The sequence below is a fragment of the Phalacrocorax aristotelis genome, chromosome 22 (genome assembly GCF_949628215.1).
Source record: "Phalacrocorax aristotelis chromosome 22, bGulAri2.1, whole genome shotgun sequence".
Classification (NCBI taxonomy): Eukaryota; Metazoa; Chordata; class Aves; order Suliformes; family Phalacrocoracidae; genus Phalacrocorax; species Phalacrocorax aristotelis.
In genome coordinates, this window is record NC_134297.1 from 4,322,019 (window position 1) to 4,344,704 (window position 22,686).

Sequence of the window (22,686 nt, forward strand, 5' to 3'; positions counted from 1 at the left end):
ATCCATAGCTGATACTTGATCTGAGGACACCTGAGCCACAGTAGCATCCATATTTCTCCTCCATAGTTGTGCTGGCCTTCACGGTTTGGCCCCACATCAGCCAACAGGACATCTTTGGTTTGAACTGGCCCATATTTAAACCATGCTACAAGGGTATAATCTGTCTTTCCCAGTGTTCTTGCACATACAGTGGTGCAGAAAGCCTGGCTGCCACACCCGAGTCCTACAATCATCTTTCGAAAATGGACTTTGGGGAGAGGGAAAGAGAGAGAAGACAGTGAAAAGCTTCAGCAGCACAGCAGGACTTCAGCCTGTAGGGGAGTTCCCCCCTTGCACAGCCCAATCCCTGCTCATTGCCTTTATTTCCATCTCTCTTCACACAGATTCCATACCTGGGGTTTTGTTCATGCGAAGAACTGGGAGATACAGGTGTTTGGCAGCTTACGGACCCCCCCATCCTCCCTCTCACACACGGACCAACTGGAGGCTTTAACTGGAGAGAAACCTTACTACAAGAATAGGCAAAGCTACATGAGCAAGGAAAACCCATGGCCTTTCTAAGCGTTGGAGAATGTCTCTTCTTCTTTGTGTTTATTGACAGTGGAAAAATAGTCATAATATGTTCAGTGGATCACACAAACAGCTGTTCTAGCATATCTCTCACACAGCCACAGTCATGCAAAAATTCTCATATACAACTAGGCAAATACAAAAGGATGTGATTTGAAGGACAAAATACTACAATACGCATTGAAACTCTCGCACCGCAGGGAGTCTCTGTTTAGTCAGTAGCTCGGGTAGGTTTTCCCACCTTGAATGGAGCTCTGGTAACACCAGTAACTTTCACTGCCTTCTGCATCGCATTAGAAACAACTAGCACTGTGTAAAAGTCGAGCATTCGGGATGCCGGGGTGTTTTTTTCACTACTATTTTTGCAAAGCATTAGCGAGCTTGTTCAGGAGGATACGTTGAGACCCCACACACACTCACAACCCCAAAGTCTCTGCACCTTCTATAAAGCGTATCACCACCAGCTGGACATGAGAGTCCAGCATTGCCTCTGCAGGCAGCATGAAATTATTCCTCTCCTCTATTTGAGCACTGTGTTAGGGGTTGTGTCGGGCACACCGTGGATGCAAAGACTGATGGGTGCTGATCCGTGTCAGAAGAAAATTCTGGATTTCACCTCAGTTACAGATGAAGTTTGCACATCAGAAGACAGCACAATTGTGAGCAAAGACTGGGTGCAGTTTCTTTTAAAAGGAGATGAAATAAGCCTTTTTCAAGCAAACCTGAAGAATTTAGAAAGTTGGGGGCTTTTTTTTTTTTTTTTTTCCTTGATTTAGGTTATTGAAATCCACCCTTGTGCACAGACCCAGCCTAAAGTGTTTGTGTCATTTAAATTCCCCTCAGAAGACCCTGAAAAAGGGTTTTCCTTTTTATACTGAGATTTTGTGCTGGTCATTTACACAGGGGTGGCTTTCTGTCCCTTGTGAGCTTTTCCGTCAGCCCTGGTGAGGTTCTGCAGTAAGCAGCTTTCTTCAGCAGGTAATGAGGAATTCAAAAAGAAGCCTCCACTGCATGCTTTGCTTCCTTTTCCTTAATTCCTAAGTGCCATCTATCATAAAGACAAAGCAGAGCTGAAAAAACAGCACACTTAAATGTAGGAGCAACATGCTTTGGCCTATTAAGATGCTCTGTATCTGGTGGGGGAAGGGTTATGTTTTGGGTTTCAAGTCTTTGAAATCACAAGAAGGTCCTCTTAGTGCAACAACCTGCAAGTTCCCAATACCAGCTGCTTCACAGGAAAATGCAAAATACGCCACAGTGGGTAGTTTATAATATAAACTGGCTTCAGAGGAGGTTTCTTTTAGATTAATATTAAGTCATCAGCCTTGGGTCAATGAGTTCCTGCAGACATTTGTACAGGTCTTATCAGTGTAGGCTCACTTTGAGAAGGTACTTCAAAACGTGCTTAAATGGGATGAAGGAGATTTAGGCATACTCCTTTCTTGGTTTGGGCCAGAAGTCTGAGTATTCTCATAAATACCATCAAAAGCAAACTCAGAAGTACCAAGAACAAAATTCTGGCATCCTAGGAACGCCTCTTCTGTCCAGCTTTCCCTCTGCAGAAAGTGTTAGTGTCCTCATTTGAAACATTTGTACGGCACAGAAGTTTATGCTGGCCAACTTTGACAAAGGCTTATTATTCACAGCCAGATCAAAGTTTGATTTTGCGTTGGTTTCTTTTAAGCTATCAAGCCTTCAGGAGGACTGAAGTAGAACATGACTGAGCTGCACTTTCAGCAGTCAGAACAAATAAGGAGTAACTGCAATCTCCTCTTCTTAAATGAGGCAAAAAGCTCGGCAATTGCGATGTAACAAATCTTAAGGGGTTTTAGCTTGGCTTTGTTGCTGGGTTTTATTGAGCTTGCCAGGGAGAGTACACCAGATTCTGTGCAGATTTTGAGTCAGCAGAGAGCTCATTATGTACTTTGTCATGATCCGTAATGAGAGTCCATTATTTATACATTTATGACTATGAAATACACGGTATGCCATTCATAAGTGCATTATTACACCTGAGATGTACACTGAAAAGCCAGGGAGGTAACTTATGAGATGACAGGAGAAACTGCTCCTGTGCAGTTATACTGCTGTCGCTTTCCTTTTTAACTGTAGTTTAAACTATTTTTGGCTGTATACAGACATTCTGAAGAGCATTTCTGGCTTGTTTTCCTCAATGCTTATTCACTGCAAATTTGCAAAGAGTTTAGAACTAAATAGATGACAATCACACCAAAATTAATATGGTACTGCGGCATGTGTAATTCTCCAGGCTGCTTTTCGTTTCATGCTATGGGCCAGCAAGACGTAATTTGAGGCAACAGAAAATGCCAGTACAAAACAGTGGAGGCTGCTCAGGTCCTAGTGCAGTGAAGCAACATTACAAGGAGTTTGTTTTGATAGAATTATGAAACAGAGAGGGAACAAAACCTGAATGCACAATTTGAATATTGTACTAGCTGATCTTTGCATATAGTAATATAGAAGAGTGCTCTGTTTGAGAAGGTAGATGTTAAAATATGCTTTTCTTTAAAAAAAAAAAAGTATATTTTTGGATGTTTGGGAAAGTATTTTGACAATTGTAGTCTTAAATCAGATATTTCAGGTGTCAAGAATCTCAAAGAAAAATCTTACTTTCTTCTAGTATTTTGATTTCTCATAGGGGTTTTGTGTTAAGTAGTCTTACGTTGATAAGGCTTAGCGGGGGGAAAAAAAAGGAATAATAAAAAGGATGCTCCTTTTAAACTTTTAATTGAGATGTTAAGAGTACAGAATAATTGCTGCTTCACTTTCACTCCATTGCTGCTCATTAATGTGTATTTAACGTCACTTTGGTGTTTTGCCCCAGAAGAACATTAGACTTGATCTAAAGTAGGTGCAAGTCTTTTCCTTGCCTTCACTGTGAGCTGCATCAGATCCCAACAGTTTAATAAGGGTATAGGAGTCAAATAGCAGTTCCTAGATTTTTCCTTCTCTTCCCAGTTAGGGAGTAAAGCTGGAAATCTGCCAAGAATAAGTTGTTGGTCCAGTATTTTCAGAGACTGCAACTTAAGGGTTGGGCTATAAAAATACAAGAACCAAAGTGCAGAATCCAATTCTAGCACAGCAGCAGCTGACTGGATGACACTTGGCACCAGAAGGTCAAAACCAGGGTATTCGAAAAAGTTCAGGTTTGATCAGTTTTTTGTCCCTATCACTGGACTTTACATCTCCCTCTGCTGAAGCGGATGGGAGGGAGCTGCCACATGCCCCAGCCCCAAGGCCTGAGCTCTGCCTGGGGATACCCTTTCAGTTTAACGCAGGTGCCAGGTCTAAAGGTTCATGCATTTCCCTTAGATTTAGTGCAGTGGCAGCTACAGCCAAATATTTAAATCCTCTGAGCATGAAGCCAGGTTCTCCATGAGTGTAAATTGACACTGTATAATCAAATCAACAGAGCTTTGCTTGTTTATGCGAACTGAGGATCCAGGCTGTAACTTCAGGAAAAAACCATATTTCCCTTTTCACTCCGTCTGAACAGTTTCAGAAAGAAGTCAGCTGATGGTAGGAGCCTCCTCCTCTCCTCTGGGGTCCACTTCTAGTGTCAACGTTATTATGAAAGTAACTATTTATATCACTGAATAAGTGGGTGTTTACAAGAATTCAGCAGGAATTGTCTTTAGTGAAGGCAACGCAAGCGGTAATTCTGCAAAACAAAGAGGGTAGGAGGAATGCTAGACCGCTATTTCCCAGCATATTGTTTTGTATCCGCAGCCCTGAGCTCCCCAGGTAGCAATATCTTGGGACCTGGGTGCTGTCATCTTTGTGCACTAACTGCAGCTCTTGGGAAAAAGGGTCACAGGATGGGGAAGGGGTTGTATACAGCACTGAGAGAAACTCAGCCCCTCTACTTAGCTCCTGGGTGCTGCCCTGGGTGTGAAGGGCTGCAAACTTTTCCCCCTGGGTCTTTACATATGCCTGATCCATAGCCCAGGGAAACAAAGAGGAAGATTTCTCATCGTTTCCTCAGGCTTGGGATGAAGCTGTGCAAAGCCCGGTCCTGCCACAGGCTGCTCTCCTCCACCTGCCGCTGACTTAATGAGGAATTTGGAGGACTCATATCTGTGCGGGTTGAGCCCTGCGGTCCTGACTTAAGAAACACATGCAGAAGTAGGGTGAGATTTAGAGTCTGATTATATTCACATTCGTTTCATAAAGAGGGACACAAGATAGCTGAGTTAGGCTGTAGTCGACTAACCCTCATTTAAACCCAGAGCTGGAAATTTGCAATGCATGCTTCAAAACTTAAAGCGTATTGAAATTCCCTATGAAAACTATTGTTTAGAAAGGGAACCTTAATAGGTTTGGTTTGTTTTAAAAAAAAAGAACAAACCTTAGCATAGAGGAAATTATTTGAACTTTAAAAATACACATGAAATGATGGTGGTAACAGACATGCTTAAAACGGTGAATGAATGAACAAAAAAAAATGAAGCAGTAAGTGTGATTGGTTGCATTCACTAAGTCGCTACTTACTTCTCACCACTTTCTCAAATATTTGTTCCCTGGGGAATATTCATGAACCATACATGCTACATAAGAGAAAATACACAGCCAGTTCCTTTCTATTACTTCCCATTAAATGTATTTTCTGAAGTTTCTCTCTGTGGACATCTCTTAAAACTTGATGTTATCAATAGATACTTTTTTAAATTTTAAACCTGTTGTATCATTCTGTTTATTATGTTTTTTAGTGTGAGCAGACTGTATTTATTTGAGAAAAATGTTTGCTGTTGAAAAAACCCAATAATTGTATTGCCAAAAATAGCTGTAATTACCTGTGACATCTGTATTTTTTTATTTTGGGGAGGGGGGTTGGTTTGTTGTTTTTAATCTCAGTTTCAAGTGCTAACAACTGTTAAAACAACCACTGCATTTTAATTTGCTTATGACATTAAATGGATTTCTCGGAAGTCAGACAAAAACGTCTCGTAGATGATTTAATAAAGATGCAACGCACCCACACCTTGCCCTTCCTATTTAAATTTTCCTCTCGGGCATGTTGGACTTTGCCAGGGTGAATATTCTGATACCAACCTTCAATGAAGTGCCCCTTCGGAGGGGCTCATGTATTGCTAGCGGGCACCTAAGCAATATTTTCAGTGGCTCCAGCAAGATGCAGGTAGGAAAAACGCCTGTACTGGGCGCACGCACAGAGAACTGGGACCTTGAAACGAAACGGGAGTCAGGACTGTTTCTCAGCTCGGGTTGCAATGCTGCCCTCACCACCTCCCATGTCGGGACACCCCCCCAGATGGGGTGTAAGCGCCGGAAGCATCAAGGAGAGAGCAGAATTTGAGCTATATTTTCTTTCCCTCCACTGAAGATGAAGTTCACTTATTTGACAGCAGATGGCACAAAACCATCTCAAGTCTGGTTTTCCTTCTACTGTACAAGGATGGAGTTTTCCCTGTGGGTTGGAGGCAGGTGTCTTCAGTGTCTCTAGTCCTTGACGGCCTTTTTCCCCCAGAGTTATTTTACTGTCGGGTTTAGGTGCGTGGAACTGGAAGCACGACTTTTAAACCAAAGCAATGCTCACCTTTACAACACATGATCTGGATTGTTTAATCCAGCAGTAGTTTTATCAGCCAGTGAGACTCTTTCCTTTTAAACCAACTATCTACATTACACTTTATCGCCTACAGCTCTGTTTTCCAGTAAAATCAATTATGGCTTTTATGTTAAATGTAATATAGCTTTTATCAAACAAAGATACAGTAATAGAATTACGCACTTCCAGGCACCTGAAAGATTAATGGAAACAGGTTCTAATAATTAGAAGTTAAATGTATAACGTATTTATAATTAACCATCTTGTCAAGTTCACTCAAACCCATGTTCTGCAAATCCACTCAGTTTTTAAACCATATTTCTTATCTTATTAAAGTCAGCTCATTTTGACAGTATTAGCCATTTGCACTAAATGTTGGGCAGTTGCAAAGAAGTGCCAGAAGAGGATCTGCCAAAGCCTTTTTGGAAGTCAGCACACACGGCTACATCACGAAAAGAGGCTCTGCCTACAACAGGCTTGGATATATCTTGTGACGTTACTGACACCAGGCACCCAGGAGGCACAAAAAGCTTTGCTACGCCCCAGACTGCTCCTGAAATAATCAGGCCTGCAAGGGGACGTGGGAAACCCAGATTCTGCCACTGGTCCTCTGGGACCTCCTTGATGCAGTCACCACCCTGCCCCGTGCTTTGGTGCTCAGCGAACCTTTCACAGCCACTTTACCAATTTTCTTCAATCCCCAGAGAGCTACAAACCACACACAGTGAATTACCTTTCCCTCGTGATTTGTTTTGCCAAGATCCGCGCAAGCGGAGCAATGCGAGCCTCCTGCGCATGCGGCAGTACAAGACGCAGAGTGACACAAGACTATTTTTCCAGGGATTTATGCGACCCTGCCACTTACTGCACCAGAGCAGTGTCCACCAAATATGCTCTGCCCTCCTGAGTGCCTCCCCATCTTGGGGAATTAAATCCTACCGAGTGCACCTGGAGGATCACTGCAGCAAGGGTCTCCAGTGGGATTACCCCAGGCCCACGATTCTCTTAACCTTTACCTGCTTCCCCCGCGTACGTCTCTCCCTCTCTCCCCAGCACAGACGCTGAGCCAGGCAGAGATGGAGGGGGTGCAAGGTGAAGTGCCCCCAGTCCTGTCGCCCACCAGTTCCATTTTAACGACCCATGAGGTCACTGATTTCTCAGCAGTCGCCGACACATGCGAAACGTGAGACGGGGGCAGAAGAGAGTGGAACAGCAGAGAGAAGGAAAGGAGGCAAAGACCCTGGCAGTGATGAAGTCATGGTAAATCTGCTTCCCCCCTTGTGCTGAAAAGGGACCGACTGCACGGCAGCCCCAGCAGACAGAGGAAGTGAGCACAGACCGCCTGCGCCCACACCACAACATGACTTTCACCGGTGTGCTACACATCGCGGCTCTGTTCATGGTGCAAGGTAAGCGATATGCATTGTCTTACACAATCTCCCCTTTGCATGCAGTCTAGCTTGGAGAACTTGATTTCCAGCGTTTCAGCACACCACGCGCAAGGCAGCTTTGCTACTGTTGGTCTGTTGTTGACAATGCTGTGCTGTCACCCAATTTCCAAAGCGCACTGCTGCCGAATTCCAGCTGACTCTTAAACCCCTTATCAATGAGACTGACTCACCTCCTAGCAGCTGGTGGCATGCCTGAGGGCAAAGCATTGGGAAATCGAAAGATTGTCCCTTACATTTGGACAGTGGATCACTGCTTACTCTTCATAGCTTGGATATCTGTGTATGCCTCTGTTCATGTGTTGCGTTAAAAGAAGCTAATAGAAGAAGTCAGAGTAATTTAGAAAGCAATGCAAAGTGCTTCTGAAAATGAAAAATACTAGAGGATGTAGCTTATACCTACTTTGCTAATCTCCTGTCTTTTATACACAAAAGAACGTGAGAGATTCATATTTGACCATGTCAAATAGGGAAAAGATTTAAGTAAGGAAAGCAGCAAGACAGGTATCTACAGCTCAAGATGTTTGCAGGCTTCACTCCTGACCTTTGCAGGAGGAATGCACGCACAGCCTGGTGCTGGCCAATGCAATAGCCCCGCTCCCTTCTTAACAAACGGTGGGGCAGAAACCACAGTTGTGCTATTGCTGACACTTTGCTAATACTCTCACACACAAAGGTGGTGTTAACAGAGGCCACATCGAATCTCAGTGTCCAAACAGCAACAAAGGATTCTGTAATGCCATATGCTTAGGATATTTTATTACCATTGATTGTGTTTAACAGAAGCTAGGCCTTAAGGAGCTGTCAGTTTTATTCTAGCTGAACTAGCACTTGCAGTGCCCCTAGACTTGCTCCAAATCAGAAGCCTCCACTCCGAGCGTACAACCCCTCTTCGCCCAATATTGCCAGACTCCCGCATGAATTTGTACCCGCTGACAACTGCTAGCCGCTCTTGGCCATCAGAATTAATCCAGACTCCCACCTGCAGGCTGGCAGCCACAGGTCAAAAATAAGTCATTGAACAGGATGTCTCTATGGGCTACAGTGTTAAAGATAACTCTGAAATGATGCATTGAGTGTCTATCACCACAACACATTCTCTGTGCACTTTCTGATGGCTAAAATAATAGCAACCAGAGGCATGAACCATTCTGCTCAGGTGCATCCTGCAATTTCTGGCAATAAATTGTTGCCCTTTCTTGCCAAGAAGGTGGATATATCACTGTACTTGATGCCAGGCTAATTTTTCCAGGTAGCTGGGGCAGCTGGTATCCACACGGTATAAGAACCTCTGTCCTCTGGAGCTGGCACAGGAGCCTCTGCCATGTCCCAGTGGCTGTGCTGTGGTGGGCTACAGCGGCTTGAAGACCACAAGCCATGTCAAACTGCCCCCTACACAAGGATGGAAATTTGACCTGTGAGTCATTGTCTGAATGAAGCCATGGCCTCTCATGGAAATTACATATATGCTGTGTTCTGGGGGATAATTTTCTCTGTTTTAGAAAAGCAAAGAACACCCCCACCTTTTGTTGCTCAGTCTTGCTGTTCTCACCTCAAAAGGTGTGACTTGAAAGACCCCACACTGCTGTTAGCAACAGGAAACTGTCACTATGAAAAAAACACAAAAGGGCCCTGTGGAAAACCACAGACGAATCCCTCTCTGCTGCCTTAACATGCACCTCCTGGTGCAGGTCTTCCATGCAAGGAGGTTTTCCTTTTCTACTGATCCTCTGCAAATGACCCCCCCATGGCACAAGCCCTGAGAAACCTGCTGAGATGCTAACGATAGGAAACTGAGGCAGAATCATGAGGAAACATCAGCTGAATTCATTGATGTGCCGTATGCGATGGTAAATCGGTTACGGCCACTCTAAGTTCAACAGGACTTCGCTGGTGCACAGCGATTCGGTCAAACCTGGCCTGTGGTGTCTCCTGGCAATGTGCAGTAAGGATAGACAGCAGATCTGTATTGCACTTTCTTCTTAGCTATAGCAGCATACACCATACTTACAAATTTGGAAGTAAAAATATTGAGATATTACAAGGAAATAGCTGGTGGACTCCAGACATTAGGTAGTAAAGAAAGATAAAAGCTCCATGGTGTATTTGCTATTTGTGAAGCCCCAAGCTACATAACTGACCATTTTTCGTGCCACCTCTCGCCCAGGAAATGTCATGTGTGCTCAACTCAAGGCTGAGGCATGGCAACAGATCCCCATGGGAAACTACTCTCTTACAGGGACACAAGTCCTTCCTCTGATTTTAGTGGTAAAAGATCAAGTCCAGCAAGAATGCCCTATGATAAAAACATTTTAAAACAGACCAGAAATGAAGCTAAGAAAATGAAAAGCTTTGCTGAAGCCCAGAAAGACTGATTGCCCCAAACTGCAGTACTCATACATGCAGTAGGAACTTGCAGCAGACAGCCTCCTGGAAAATAAAATCAAAACACAAAAAACAGGAATGAAAAATAAAACCCTCTTACTGCCTATTTACTTAACTCTGACCCAGGCACTGCTCTTAGCAATTTCTCCAGGGCACGATTTTTCTGGAGAAGGCAATTCATTCCAGGTCACCAAATATTTTCACAAATTGTATTCTATATTTTAGAATGTCTGGAGAGAAAAATGCACTTTACTGCCCGTCTGTAAAATGAACTGGGAAGACAGAGAATGAAATTTCATTTTAGTAACCTGTGCGCCAGGCCAGGTTTGCAGAGCCTGCCTGTGAAAGAAGTTTCGAGCCAGTTCAAAGCAGCTGCAGCATTATACTCTCCAAATTTAAAAGCTTCATTTTTCAGGGGTGCAGATCATTCGCTGCTCAATCAGGTTCAACAGCTCCAGAATGGAACATGGAATAATGAAAACTAATGTTTGGGGTAACATACAGGGAGGACATACATTAGAAGGGTCTGCTATCAATTCTTCAATGGCTTGTATGGAATAACATCCAATAACTAAATCTGGTTGTGCTGGCAGGTGAAGATCACAAACCTTTGGTACAAGTCTAACCTAGCGACTGTGATGACCCATCTGATAACTGTCATTTATTTATTATCAGTACAATCACACTGGCAAGTTTCCTAATGTAGAAAAACCTTTACACCCTTGAAAAGAAGGAAAGTTGACACGTTACTGTGTACAAAACATGGTCGCTTTATGTCAGGTTTTAACACTTGTTTTTTCCCCTTGCCTTGGGCAGTGGATTTTCCAGGAGCTGGCAGTGCAACCGTAACCCTAAAGGAAGGAGAGGACCTAAATCTCCGCTGCACCCTCAGCAGTGACGGCAATTCTGCCTGGGGGTGGTTAAACCCTCGGGGGTTTACACTGTTTCTGAACGACCAGCGGGGTAAGTGTGAAAACTGAATGCAGAACTTTCCATGTGGGGCTGGCGGGTCACTCAGAAGTGAGCTTTCCCAGCTCCGACCTGTGGTCAGTCTGACTCATCTGCTACCCAGCCGCTCACGATGGTTTTACTTTCAGCTCCTTTCTGGCAGGAAGCTGATGAAATGGAAACCCCCACAAGAGTGGTCAGGCACTAGAGCTTTTAGCACTGAACCGCAGTTATCACCAGCACCAAGAGATTAGTACAAAACCCCACTCTTGCCTTAAAAGAGAGACAGGAGTGGGTGTGCCTGAAAGCCCTGGGTACTCTTCTGCTCATCAGGGAGTTTGATGTAGCACATCAGGAGGAAATTTCTAGAAAACAAGCAGCGATTCCTAATATGTGCTGACAAAGCCAAAGTTACACTTATTGTGTTCGCTTCCACCCTGTACACCTCATGTCTCTCTGTCCTTATTGCTTCTCCTGTTGGTCCGAATTTGACAGCTCTGCAAGATGAGGACAGCCTTAGCCCTCCCCATTTGCACAGTACCTACTCAGCATCCCTGCTCGTTAAAGCCATTACGCTTTAATGATAATAGCGACTGAGACTTATCCAAATGACACTGGGTACCCATCTGCCATTGAAACTGCACAGAAAGCGAGTGTCCTTCTCAGGAGCTCTGCGAATCCCAGCCACCAGGTCTTGCCACCGGCATCAAACCAGCCTACTAATATTTCCCGCAAGTATTGCCAATATTCCTAAATGGAAAAGGTCATGAGTAACTGTTGCTCCTATTTACTCAGTAACAGGAGCAAGCGGGAGAAGTGTTCGTTAGTAATTTTAAATGACTCACACATGTATACATTAGGAACTGTTTCCTGTGGAATCCAGGATCCCACGTTCAATACTCTCAGTGTAATGCATATGAACCATTAGCTTCAAATGGGATCCAAAAAACCTCAGTGCTGAGCTACCAACAGCTAATCAATATGGGAAGCAGGGCTATTGCTATGTGCTCTCCGCTGCTTTGACATCCAGGCTTCCAAAAACCACTGCATGCTATGGCAGGGGTACCTCTGTCCTGTTGCAGTCTATTAGTCCAGTCACACCCAAGAACTGCAAGGCCCCTCTCCATCAGTTATCTCTATTTTTGACATATATGTACGTTCTCAGTATTTTACGCTGTAGAGGTATATGACTGTAGCAAGGTTCCCTTCATTTAGGTGAGTTCTCTATGGCATCTCCATCTTTTAATGGCTCTAGCCCTTTTGATGCTTAAATTTTTGCTAAGTTGACACAGCAATTTAATAGGGTTAGGGAAAGAACACATCCACTGGTATCTGTAGGAGCAGACTCACCTGAGTGAGCGGAACAGTATCTGCCTTTAATCACATTCCACAATTCAGTAAGAATGCATGACATAACACCCAGAAGGAGTAGACTCTGCAAAGCATTTGGATCCTTGATAAGTCAGACACACTGACTTTTTTTCCTTTTACAACACTGCAGAAAATAGTCCTCATTTAGAGAGAAACCAAGCTTTACATTATACACGGACATTTTCTTTTTTATTCCGAATCACTGCTGTGAATCTCTGTCACATTGCTTCTCTAACAAACCACTTCGTGAATCAGTTCCCTCCAGTCTCATTGTAGCTAAAAATATGACAAGCCAGCTACAAGTCTTACATTGTGTTGATTTCAAAAGCCTTTAATATTTAATAACTTCCATAAATTACAGTACTGCTGTGATTTTCTCCCAACTCTGTGCTTTTCCAAGACCTTAGCTAAAAAAATAGAAAATAAAATTACAGTTTTGGAGGTCTTTTTCTTCCTAATGACTGACACACATCCCCAGTTTCAGTTCAATTTAAGGGCAGAAAGTTACACTTTCTGTGCTGCAACTGTGGGAAAAGTTCATGTGACTTACTGCCCAGACCCTGAGGACTCCCATGGGTCAACCAGCAGGAGGAATGGAGCAAAGACTAAAAAGTCGAGAGAGAGAAAGGGGACCATACAGCAGAGTACAGGTAGCCTATGAAATGGTCTCATTAAAATCAAGGTAATTAGACAACGATAAGAGAAGCAAACCAGTCAATAAAGAGGTGTGTGTGCTGACCATAGTGTTCATTTATATATCACAAAATACACCCAAAGAGGAGAAGTGATTTTTTCAAGGCCAAATAAAGGCTTGGGGAATGGGGAAGGGAAAGGTCCTCAGTTCATGCATCTATGCTCTATAGTCAAAGATCATATTACTTTTCTGACCACATCGTGTGCTCACACCCCAATGTTTGCTTATGTTTATCCATCTAGATACTTAAAAAACCCAAACTGCTATAATACCTGGGAACACAGGAGTAAGACCCCCTGAAAATAAAAGCAAGGGAGGCCATGACGCCTTCCCTGCTAGCAGCACACATCCCCTTCTTCAGTTTACTGCTGCTTCTGTACTTGCACAGCACCAGCCAGGAATGCTCCCTTACGTCAAGTGTTGATGAATTTAAAAAAATGCAGGAAAGAAAACTATCCTCATTCATTACTGCTTTGATTATCTGTCTTCCTCTTATGTACCAATACGCATAGCATGTGGGGTTTTGTTTTCTTTACAGCTTTGAGAGATCAGAGGTACAAGCTTATCCATTATTCAAAGGATGAATTATCCATCCAACTGCCTAACATAACAGTGCATGATGAAGGCGTATACAAATGCTTCTACTACAGCAAACCACTCAAAAGCAAGACGACGACTGTTGAGGTATTAGGTAAGTTCCTTCACCTGCTTTGCTCAGAGGAGCAGAACAACAAGGCTAGCGCCTCAACTCCAGACCTGCATTTCCACATGCAACTGTACAGTGCTTAAGGCAAGATAATCCTGGTCTGAGGTCAGTCCCCCCAGATAATGTGTATATGCAGCCACTCATAAAACTATGTAGGAAGAGCTACTATAACTGATTCTAAATCTTCTTGCTGCAGCTGCTCCTTCCAATCCAGTACTGGAAGCATCCAGAGACACAGAAAGAAGCATTACACTGTCTTGCTATACCCAAGGATGTAAACCACAGCCCCAGATTACCTGGCTGTTGGACAATGGGATAGAGCTCCCTGGTAAGTGCTAAAGGACCAGGGATTGAGTACTAACAATTTCTTCTTATCAGCCTTGGACACATTTAAAAATACTGGAAGGTGAAACACCTTCTGCAACACATCAGCCAGGACTGCCACTCATGCGCACCCATTTAGTACAATTTGGCCCCCGTGGTGCTGGTTTGGAGCAAAGTCAGCACTAAATTCCAGTATTTGGGCAAGGGAGAGGGCTCATCTGCTTTGCTCACGTTCACTGCAGGACAACAGCACTTGACACCAAAACCCCTTGAGAGTCCCGAGTGAAATTCCACTGAAATGAAATGAAACCAAAACTCTGGAGGCACAATTTTCAAAGCCCGAATATCAAGTCAGTTAACAAATCCATTATAACTGTTTCCACGTCGTGACCAATGGACAGATTTTCCACAACTTCGCTGAGCAGCTCGTACGCACCCCAGAGCCTTTTTCTCTCATTAATCTGTTCAGAGCCAGGCAGCTCGCTTGCAGAAGCAAGAAGAGAGCTCAGGAAACACAGGCCACACCACCCCGTGAGGCTCTCCCCAGTGAGAGGTCTGCACGCGTCTGGGTGGACACACGCGAGGAGGAACAGAGCCACCACATAGCTTAGTTTAGCTATATAAATAGCTGCTTTGAAGGCCATGTTCCAAAAATAACTACCTTGTTAGCTGTAACTGTAGCATGGTAGAGACAAAATACACATCAGTATCAAGGTGTGAGAAGATACCTATAGATGCAAATGTATTTTCGTTCAGGTATTAACAAGCTGTTACTTGTATTTCGTATCATCAGGCAACTCATTCAAAGCTCAGCCTGTAATCTTCCCCACCCCCAAGGTGGCTTTTTTTAAGGAAGAGCTCTAGAAAGCAAAAGAGAAGTGTGCTGGCCTGGATATAGCTAGAAATCAAAACTAAAGCAAGAACTCCAGGCTGCCAGATACACAGGCATTAATGCAACCGCTTAGAGCCCTGCGCTTAAAGGGACTGCACTCAGGGGAAGTGGCATAGCTGGTACGCGAGCCACATGAAAGCCAGGGTGGAGGGCTCTTTACAATTGCAGGGGGAAAGTCACTCTAGAGCAGCGCATGGGTCTTGGAAAAGCAGATTCTAAAATCCCGCATGTCTTTGGGAAGAGCTGGGCTGCAGGTGTCTGTAAGGGCTTGGGGCAACACTGCCTGTGCACGTATCCAGAGCTCAAGGAAGCAATACATCACCTCTAAGTTTTTATACACGTTTTTCCCCAGTGTACTTCTGAAAACAGGGGTTTCCTTACACTTGAAACAACCTCAATTCTCGCCTGATATATTACTTGTAACATGACAACACAGACACTAAACACCTCCCACAAGACATAAAGCCAACCATACTTATTTTAACAAAAACCTATGCTTACCTTTATCTCCTCCTTACTCTCGTAGCACTAACCCAGTCAGCCATTAGAGCAAGCCATACCAGGGGCAAATACCTGACCATCCACCTCACACCCCACAGGCACCTGGGAACACAGTTAAGCACCGCAGAGCCTGTGCTGGGTCTGTTTGCTTGGTTTCAGCTGTGGCTGGTTTGCAGAGGAAGGAATATTTGCATGAAGAGGTGGCTTGCTTGTGGCAGACACAAAATGTTTGAAAGAAAAAATAACTGTCCTAATTCAGTGTTTGTCAAACTTTCTGCATGTGCCATTTCTTTTTTTTTGCAGGTAACTGAGTAACACTTCCCCCCCCCCCCTTCTCAGCTTTAATCACTTACTGCAAATATTTATACTAATTATAAAATACCTAATACATCCTAATTACTGGCGGCACCTCAGTTCCACCAGGGCTCAGCACGGGTGAACCAGGTGTAATTATGGAGCTGGTGCTGACAAAGATTATTTCCTGCCTAGCAAAACCACTTTGAAATCATTTTGAGCTCTTATGTGACCCTGCTGGGGATGGAAAAGAGGGTTGAGAAATACTGTTCTATGCGATACAGCAAGTTATCTGTAAAGGCTAATTTGGAAACAAGGAATTTCTTTCCCTTAAGAGACAAGGGTGTTACCAAGGGTAACAGATCAAAAGAAAGCATCAGTTTGTTTCCAGAGAACCTCTACATTATAAACAGACAGTAGAAATTATTGTGCAACTGTGGGCATTTAAGGTAAACATCTGAAAAAACCTCCCTCTCCACCAGAGCTATTCAAACAGCTCTCTTTGTGTCACATGAAATACATCTTTATTTTTCCATAGCGTATAAATGAGTAGAAGTCAGTATTACCTAGAGGAATCGGACAAGTTGCATGGCTTTCTCTAATTCGTGATGGCAAGGCAATTAATCTGTGTTTAACTTCCCCCAGCTGCAAAAGGAGACGAGTCAAACCTGCATTGTAGGGATGATGGAGGACTTGTACAGGATTTAATAGAGTTGTACCGATGTTTATTTATTACAAATTTAAGTATTGCACATCAATACAAATTTAACAACATCTTTTTATGTTTGGGGTGACAAATCCACAGCTACTAAGACACAAAATCAATGCCCTTGGATATCACATAGCAGCACAAGAACTTTTTTAGGTCTTGGTGGTGCTGCAGAAGGGCAGGTCCTTGCCCTGAGGCTCCTCACTGCCCGCCCTTTATTGTGTGTCAATAAATAAGCACATCAGTTCAGCAAGGATCAAAAGTTCCAGTGGGCATTTGGACATTTTGCCATGGTCCTGCAGGGTGCTGCAGGGGAATTTCCCAGCTTAAGTCATGAAACCGAGCAAAGGCTTTGGGTTGAGCGCAGGAGGTGCAGCGAGGTCTGCACTTAAACAACTGCCAAGGAAGAAAACATGACCTTGCTGCCTTTGGGCTCCTGTGTAATCCATTTACACAATAAGCCGCTTGTGCACAGTAATCAGGTACTGCTTTAGCACAGCAAAGTAATGCAGATTGCGCCTGGAAGGTTTTTCATTAAATTGCTCTTGACTAGAAAGCACTTAAATGTTTTCTTCCAATGGGTGTACAGGTGACACTAAGCACAAGCTAGAAGCTGATGGGAAGAAATGGACCACAACCAGCACGCTGACAATCCTCGCCTATGGGCCCAATTCAACAGCCAGCTGCATCGTGCGCCACCAAGCTTTAGGAGGAGAGAAGCTGATGGAGTCGTTCCGGTTTGAGGACCTCCCTAGGACAGGTACTGCAGGCTCCTTCAGCAGAGGCTATCCTGTTTTACCACTCTGAAGTGGTGAAAGCTATGCGGATACTTATGCAAAGCTGAGCCCATAGTCTACTGCCCCCCTGTGTGGAATCTATTTTTAAATGAGAGGGCTACCTGGGGCAAAGGAAGAACTCTAAACTAAGATTTTGGGGCTTTTTCTTACTTCTTAACTACTTTAAAATTCATTAAACATTAAGCCGCAGCAGCCCAGGCAGGTCAGTTCCCCAGTGCTGCTGCTAGAATTCAGGTGATTTTTTTCCTAAAGCTTTAAAGATAACTCAGAGTTTATATTCTCAGGAAGCTGTGAGCTTCCCCTACCTTCTGTGTATTAGGCACATCCACCTGGAAAGCCAGCAGGGTGTAAATATTGTAAATCTGCACTGAAGCTCCTTGTCTAATAATTCTCAGTTTGCCTTCCGCCTCTTTACCCTTCTCTAGTATGGATCTAATTATTCTTAAGTCAACAAGTGCTTATAAACTGTTCTGAAAGTTGTACTGTTATTGGGTTTTTTTCAGCAACAAAACCAAATCCTCCACCAGCTGCACTAGAGGTGGAGACACGTGTCTCTGAGAATGAGCAATCTACAGGTAGGCATTAACTGGGTGGCTTCTTTGCAACTGATGCACAGGTCAGATAAACACAGCATCTATCTCCAGTTGCTATCAGCACTGAGGGGCATTTTGCACAGCCCTCAGAACCACTTCGGTTTTTTCCCCCAGTGACTGCAGCAGTGTCAGATCTGCACAGCAGCACAGCCTCCGCTCCAAGCTACCCACAGCATACTGGTAAGGGTTTCACTTTTGGTTTTTTCCTCATTTCATAGTGTTAAATATACTCAGAAGACAGGGGTGCTGAAGGTGGGAGGGTAGGACTGTAATTCTAACCACTGGTCAGATAGACCACCCAAACAGTCTGGAGCATGGACCACACAGGGCAGGTTTTGGTTTACAAGGATTAGTTCAATGGCTAAGTGTGTCTTCTGATTTTTGTCTTGTGTTTGGGGGGGGTTTCTTTAGGATCCGAAGAACCAACCGTCCCTTCTGCAGTACCAGAGGATCCAGTAGTCACCAGCTCAACATCAACACCAACCCAGCAAAACCTCCAATCAGATGTCACATCTACTTGTAAGTTTGGTCTTGGCTACATGAATTTACCAAACCAGGACAGAAATGCTAGCGAGAACAGCGTGACATTCCCTGTTACAAACAAGCGCGTAACACAAAACACAACATTTCTTGCTTGTGCAGGGAGCCCTCAATTCTACAGCCATGAAGGCAGACAAAGTCTCTCTCGTGAGATGAACAACAACATCAGCATTAGCAGCAGCAGCAGCCAGATGGGCCAGTGTCGCAGCACGCCATGAGCCCAGGCTGGGACCTCTCTGGACGGTTGCACTAGGTGGCACTGTGCGACAACGATTATCTGTGCATATAGCGGTCTGCAGGTTGCAGTTATTGAACTCAGGACCTGTTTACAGAAGAATTAGGAGTTCCACTGCCCAAATCCGTTGGCCAAAACCCACCAAGGTGGGCACACACGCCTGCAGTGAAAAATCTATTGGCTGCGATTACATCAGTGATTACAAATGTCACAGAATGGCTTCCTCCTGATAAACAGTTCCTACATATGTTGACAAACATACATTGAAAGCTTGAATCTTCTAACAGGACTTTCACTAGGTGCGATTACATATCTGATAAGGAAGAAAATCTCTTACGAATGTAAAGTTTTGGTAGACACAGCACACATTATCATTTTAGTTTTACAAATCACTGTTGATTATACAAAGTTCTATTGTCTGTGTGTGCAAGAATGTCACAGCTCACCTCTGTTTGCGCAGGGTCCGAAGTAATGCCAGCTGCTGCAGGAAAGGAAGAATTGGCTGGTTCCTCGGGTTACCATGTCCCCAACGGTATGACCTTGCCTCATCAGACATGGGTGGGGTGGCAAAGGACGGGGATTCGCACACTGAGTGATTGCACTGCTGTGAGCTGTGGAAGACAGTAAAAGAATGGTCAGGGATATGACTACCAAAAGAAATAGCTGCTTTAAAGAAAAGGATACATGCTCATTCCTAGTTTTGCAAGTAAGCAAAGCAAAACTGATGGACAAGGAGAGCCAAAAATGACCGAACAGTCAAAGCTCAGCTTTGTTTTAATTTGGCTGTGAATGGGAACCATTGAATTCAACAATGTGTAAGAGACTGAGGATTTTATGTTCATAAAGCTTAGGTGGTCTTTAGATTAAAATGAAATACAGCATTAAGGAAGTGAGCACAGAGCTTTAAGTCATGGGCTCCAGAAACCCCTTTCTGCTGCAGAACCAGGTGCCCTGGACTTCAAAGCTGCTGGGAAAATACACATTTCTTAAGGGTCCTTTTGCCCATCAGAGAAATGCTATTCTCCTTTCCATTCCTCCAGGGACTGAAACAGCATTCAGTGGCAATGTCACAGAAGAGGAACTTCCCAGAACAGAAGCCCCACTACCAAGTGAAAATGTAACTGTGATTTCCATCGTCACCTTCGGTACGAACTCTTTAATGACAGCTTCCAAAGATGCAATGAGCTTTCTTTCACCAAGCTGGTTCTCTCTGACCACGTTTTCACCTCTAAACCTTTTGTCAGTTCACTAGGGTAATGCTGCCTTGCAGTCCTGGGGGGAGACCACAGAAACACAACCATTTTTATCATCTAGAAAAAAGCTACATTTTACTGTTCATTGTGCACAAGACTGCTAATTTCAATCAGTTTTTCTTGCTCATACAAGAAGAAAAAATTTGACCTCATGTCCTAAACTTAAGTCCAATAAGGTGACTTATGCTCTCCCACCATGTTCTTCTGGCCTGGTCCAGGATATATCGTTCCTGTCTTAACTACCAGAGACTCACAGGAAGCTATTTAACAACACAAACATTCACCTGCCTCTTTCACAGAGCAAAAGCTGAAACCTGAAGACATCAGAAAGAAGGAGAATAATCTCTTGCTGCCAATCTTGGTGGCTGCTCTGATTTTCGTGCTGCTCATCATTGTCCTGCTTTTTATGAGGAAGCTGAAAAAAGCTCATGCAGTGTGGAAGAGAGGTGAGTGATGGGCCTGTCTGAGCAACTGCTGACGCTGCTTTGTGCAGAGGGGCTGGAGAGCTGAGGAGCCTGTTAAGCAGAGACAAGACACGGCTCCTCCAGCCACCGATTAAATGTCCTTCTCCCATAGACAGTGACTGTCACTAGTTGCAAACAACTATTGAAAAGTCCCTGTAACTGACAGCCACGCTTCAACTGTCACAAGGTGCCACAAAAACCAACAAAATTGTTGTCTTAAGCATATCTCCTAGATGGCCAGGATGATTGAACCCCCCTTTTTTAACTAGTTTCTCAGGATTTTTATATGCAAGGCAGAGAGTGAGGAAGAGTCATGGAGAAAGCTCATCTGAATTATATTTTTTTCTGCACAGAAACTGATGTTTCAGAGCAGACGCTGGAGAGTTATAAATCCAAATGTAATGAAGACAGTCCGGGCCACGAGAAGAATGGACACGGTAAAAAGCTTTAACCAATATAAACTAATTCCTCTTAGAACATTGCTGCTGACCACAGCCAGAGCAGATTGCAGTCAATCTTACTATACAGCGATATTTGCAAATTGCATGTTTTAAACCTGGATATTCTAAACCTAAACCTTTCATACCCGGAGGTCCACCACAGATATTATAGCTTCAGCAAGAGTGATGCAGAACCGTACAAAATTAAAACCATTGCTTTTTATTTGATAGGTTAGACTGGATAATCAAAATGGGTTTATCTAAATTCTAAATATAATCTACTAAAACACTATTAAAAACAGTATGCATGGTATGTACCAGGAATGCTACTACTGTTAAACTGTCCTGAGTGGCTCTTATCTGATTTCACCACCAACAAAACATCAGTGCTTCATCACTCCTGTCCTCTGCCAGTGACTACAGATGGAGGCAGGTCTTTCAGCCTCCTCAGCTGAGATATTTCTGCTCCATGCTTGGACTTTTGTCTAAAGAAAGGCAGCTTTCAGCAGGTGAATAAGCCCACATGGCAAAAATGAGGGAACTTTGCCAGCGTCTTTCAACATGAGTTTATTGCAGCACCCAAACTGCATTAAAAGAGAGAATGGCTTGTAATTATTGTCAAAATTGTTTTTACACTTTCCTTCTTTTTCAAATATTTTTAAATAAAAAACACTTAAACAATGCAGGTACACCCCCTCCCTTTACAACATTAGTAATAAATGTGTGTTTATCTTTCAGCTGTCAGTCAGAAGTCCAATGTGCAATACGTAACAGAAGGATATGTGGAAACAGCACAGAAGACCCCAAGAGACAAAAGCATTGCAATAAGTGAGAAACTCTTTGGATGTGGACGGGAAACGGATGTATAGCGATGTGCAAATCTGTACAATGTGCAGGAACACCACTCTTTCCTGATATTTATATTACAGCATTCAGATGTCAATATGATTTCAGGGAGCAGAAGTACAAACAGCTACCCTCAATCCAAAAGCCAATTTAGACTGCTTTTCCGTAAACAGTGGGACAGGTATATGGGACTGGTGCTCCTAGAACCTGTTAGCAATGAACACTCCGATTTACCTGTAATCCTCAGAGGATTTAATTAACCACTCCCAGAAATAGAGTTCATCGACCCCACCTCAGGTCCTATCAGCAGTTAGAGTCCTGGCAAGGGAATGTGCAATTAGGCCCAAGGACCGCAGGGCATGAGGGTTTTCATGTAATGCTTCGGCCACCTCCTCTGCAAGCATGGGACTGAGTGGGAAACCCTGGGAGGTGCAACCCAGCCGGGACATGTCTTACTTCATTCTGACCCCAGAACTGGACGTCCAGCTGTATTTAGCCAAGAAAAAAAACACCGTGTCCAAGGCGCGCACAAAAAAAGGGGTTGTCCCCCTTGCTAGGGCTTCAGCCTCCGTTTCTCACCTGCACAACAATAACATCACTCTCTGCTGTGCACGGCTGCATCAGCGCCGGTCTGCGAGGGGCTCCGACACCAAAGCGTTTGGGAGTTACAGCTGCCACGTCGCGTGAGCTGCCAGGGGTGTCACTGGGAACAGGGATGCCTTCAAACGAGGGGCTGCCAAAGGCGAAGCGGAAGGGCAGTGGTACCCATGGCACCCCCCAAAGCAGGGACAGAGCCGCTCGCCTGCCAGCTAGGAGAACCCTCGAGGCATCACCTTCAAGAATCAGCTGGACAGGGTGCTGGGCCATCTTGTCTAGGCTGTGCTCTTCCTAGAAAGGTTGGACTAGATGATCCCTGAGGTCCCTTCCAGCCTGGGATTCTGGGATTATGTCTGCAGAGCCTCGTGATGCCATCACCGGCAAGCTTTTCTGGTGCAGAAAGATAGATCTGAATGCGGAAAATAAAGGAAATTTACATTGCAACAGAAAGCTGCATTAATTTTTCTCGTTAGAGGTGACCATTTTTCGCTA

At 44.1% G+C, this 22,686-nt stretch overlaps 2 protein-coding genes across 2 annotated transcripts in view; both read left to right on the plus strand.

Moving 5' to 3' along the window:
• UBASH3B (ubiquitin associated and SH3 domain containing B) overlaps positions 1 to 892 on the plus strand; it is a 70,999-nt gene extending 70,107 nt beyond the window's left edge. The window contains exon 14 of the mRNA XM_075116106.1: positions 384 to 892. Coding sequence (XP_074972207.1) covers positions 384 to 521 — 138 coding nt within the window. The 3' untranslated portion in view covers positions 522 to 892. The remainder of the gene's footprint in view (positions 1 to 383) is intronic.
• A 6,587-nt stretch (positions 893 to 7,479) lies between these two features.
• Positions 7,480 to 22,637, plus strand: CRTAM (cytotoxic and regulatory T cell molecule). The gene is made up of 13 exons (XM_075116317.1): positions 7,480 to 7,566; positions 10,807 to 10,953; positions 13,542 to 13,694; positions 13,906 to 14,037; positions 17,019 to 17,189; positions 17,730 to 17,801; positions 17,934 to 17,999; positions 18,231 to 18,338; positions 19,055 to 19,126; positions 19,635 to 19,739; positions 20,147 to 20,293; positions 20,665 to 20,748; positions 21,490 to 22,637. The coding sequence occupies exons 1-13, from the start codon at positions 7,518 to 7,520 to the stop codon at positions 21,618 to 21,620; spliced, it is 1,437 nt and encodes a 478-aa protein (XP_074972418.1). The 5' UTR covers positions 7,480 to 7,517; the 3' UTR covers positions 21,621 to 22,637.
• The last annotated feature ends 49 nt before the right edge of the window (positions 22,638 to 22,686 follow it).

Bases quoted from the DNA above. Each gene is read 5' to 3' on its own strand.
- CRTAM (XM_075116317.1), top strand. From the start codon at position 7,518: ATGACTTTCACCGGTGTGCTACACATCGCGGCTCTGTTCATGGTGCAA. The intron at 10,954-13,541 runs GTAAGTGTGAAA...TTTTCTTTACAG, and splicing joins GTTTCTGAACGACCAGCGGG to CTTTGAGAGATCAGAGGTAC. The intron at 18,000-18,230 runs GTAAGGGTTTCA...GGGTTTCTTTAG, and splicing joins AAGCTACCCACAGCATACTG to GATCCGAAGAACCAACCGTC.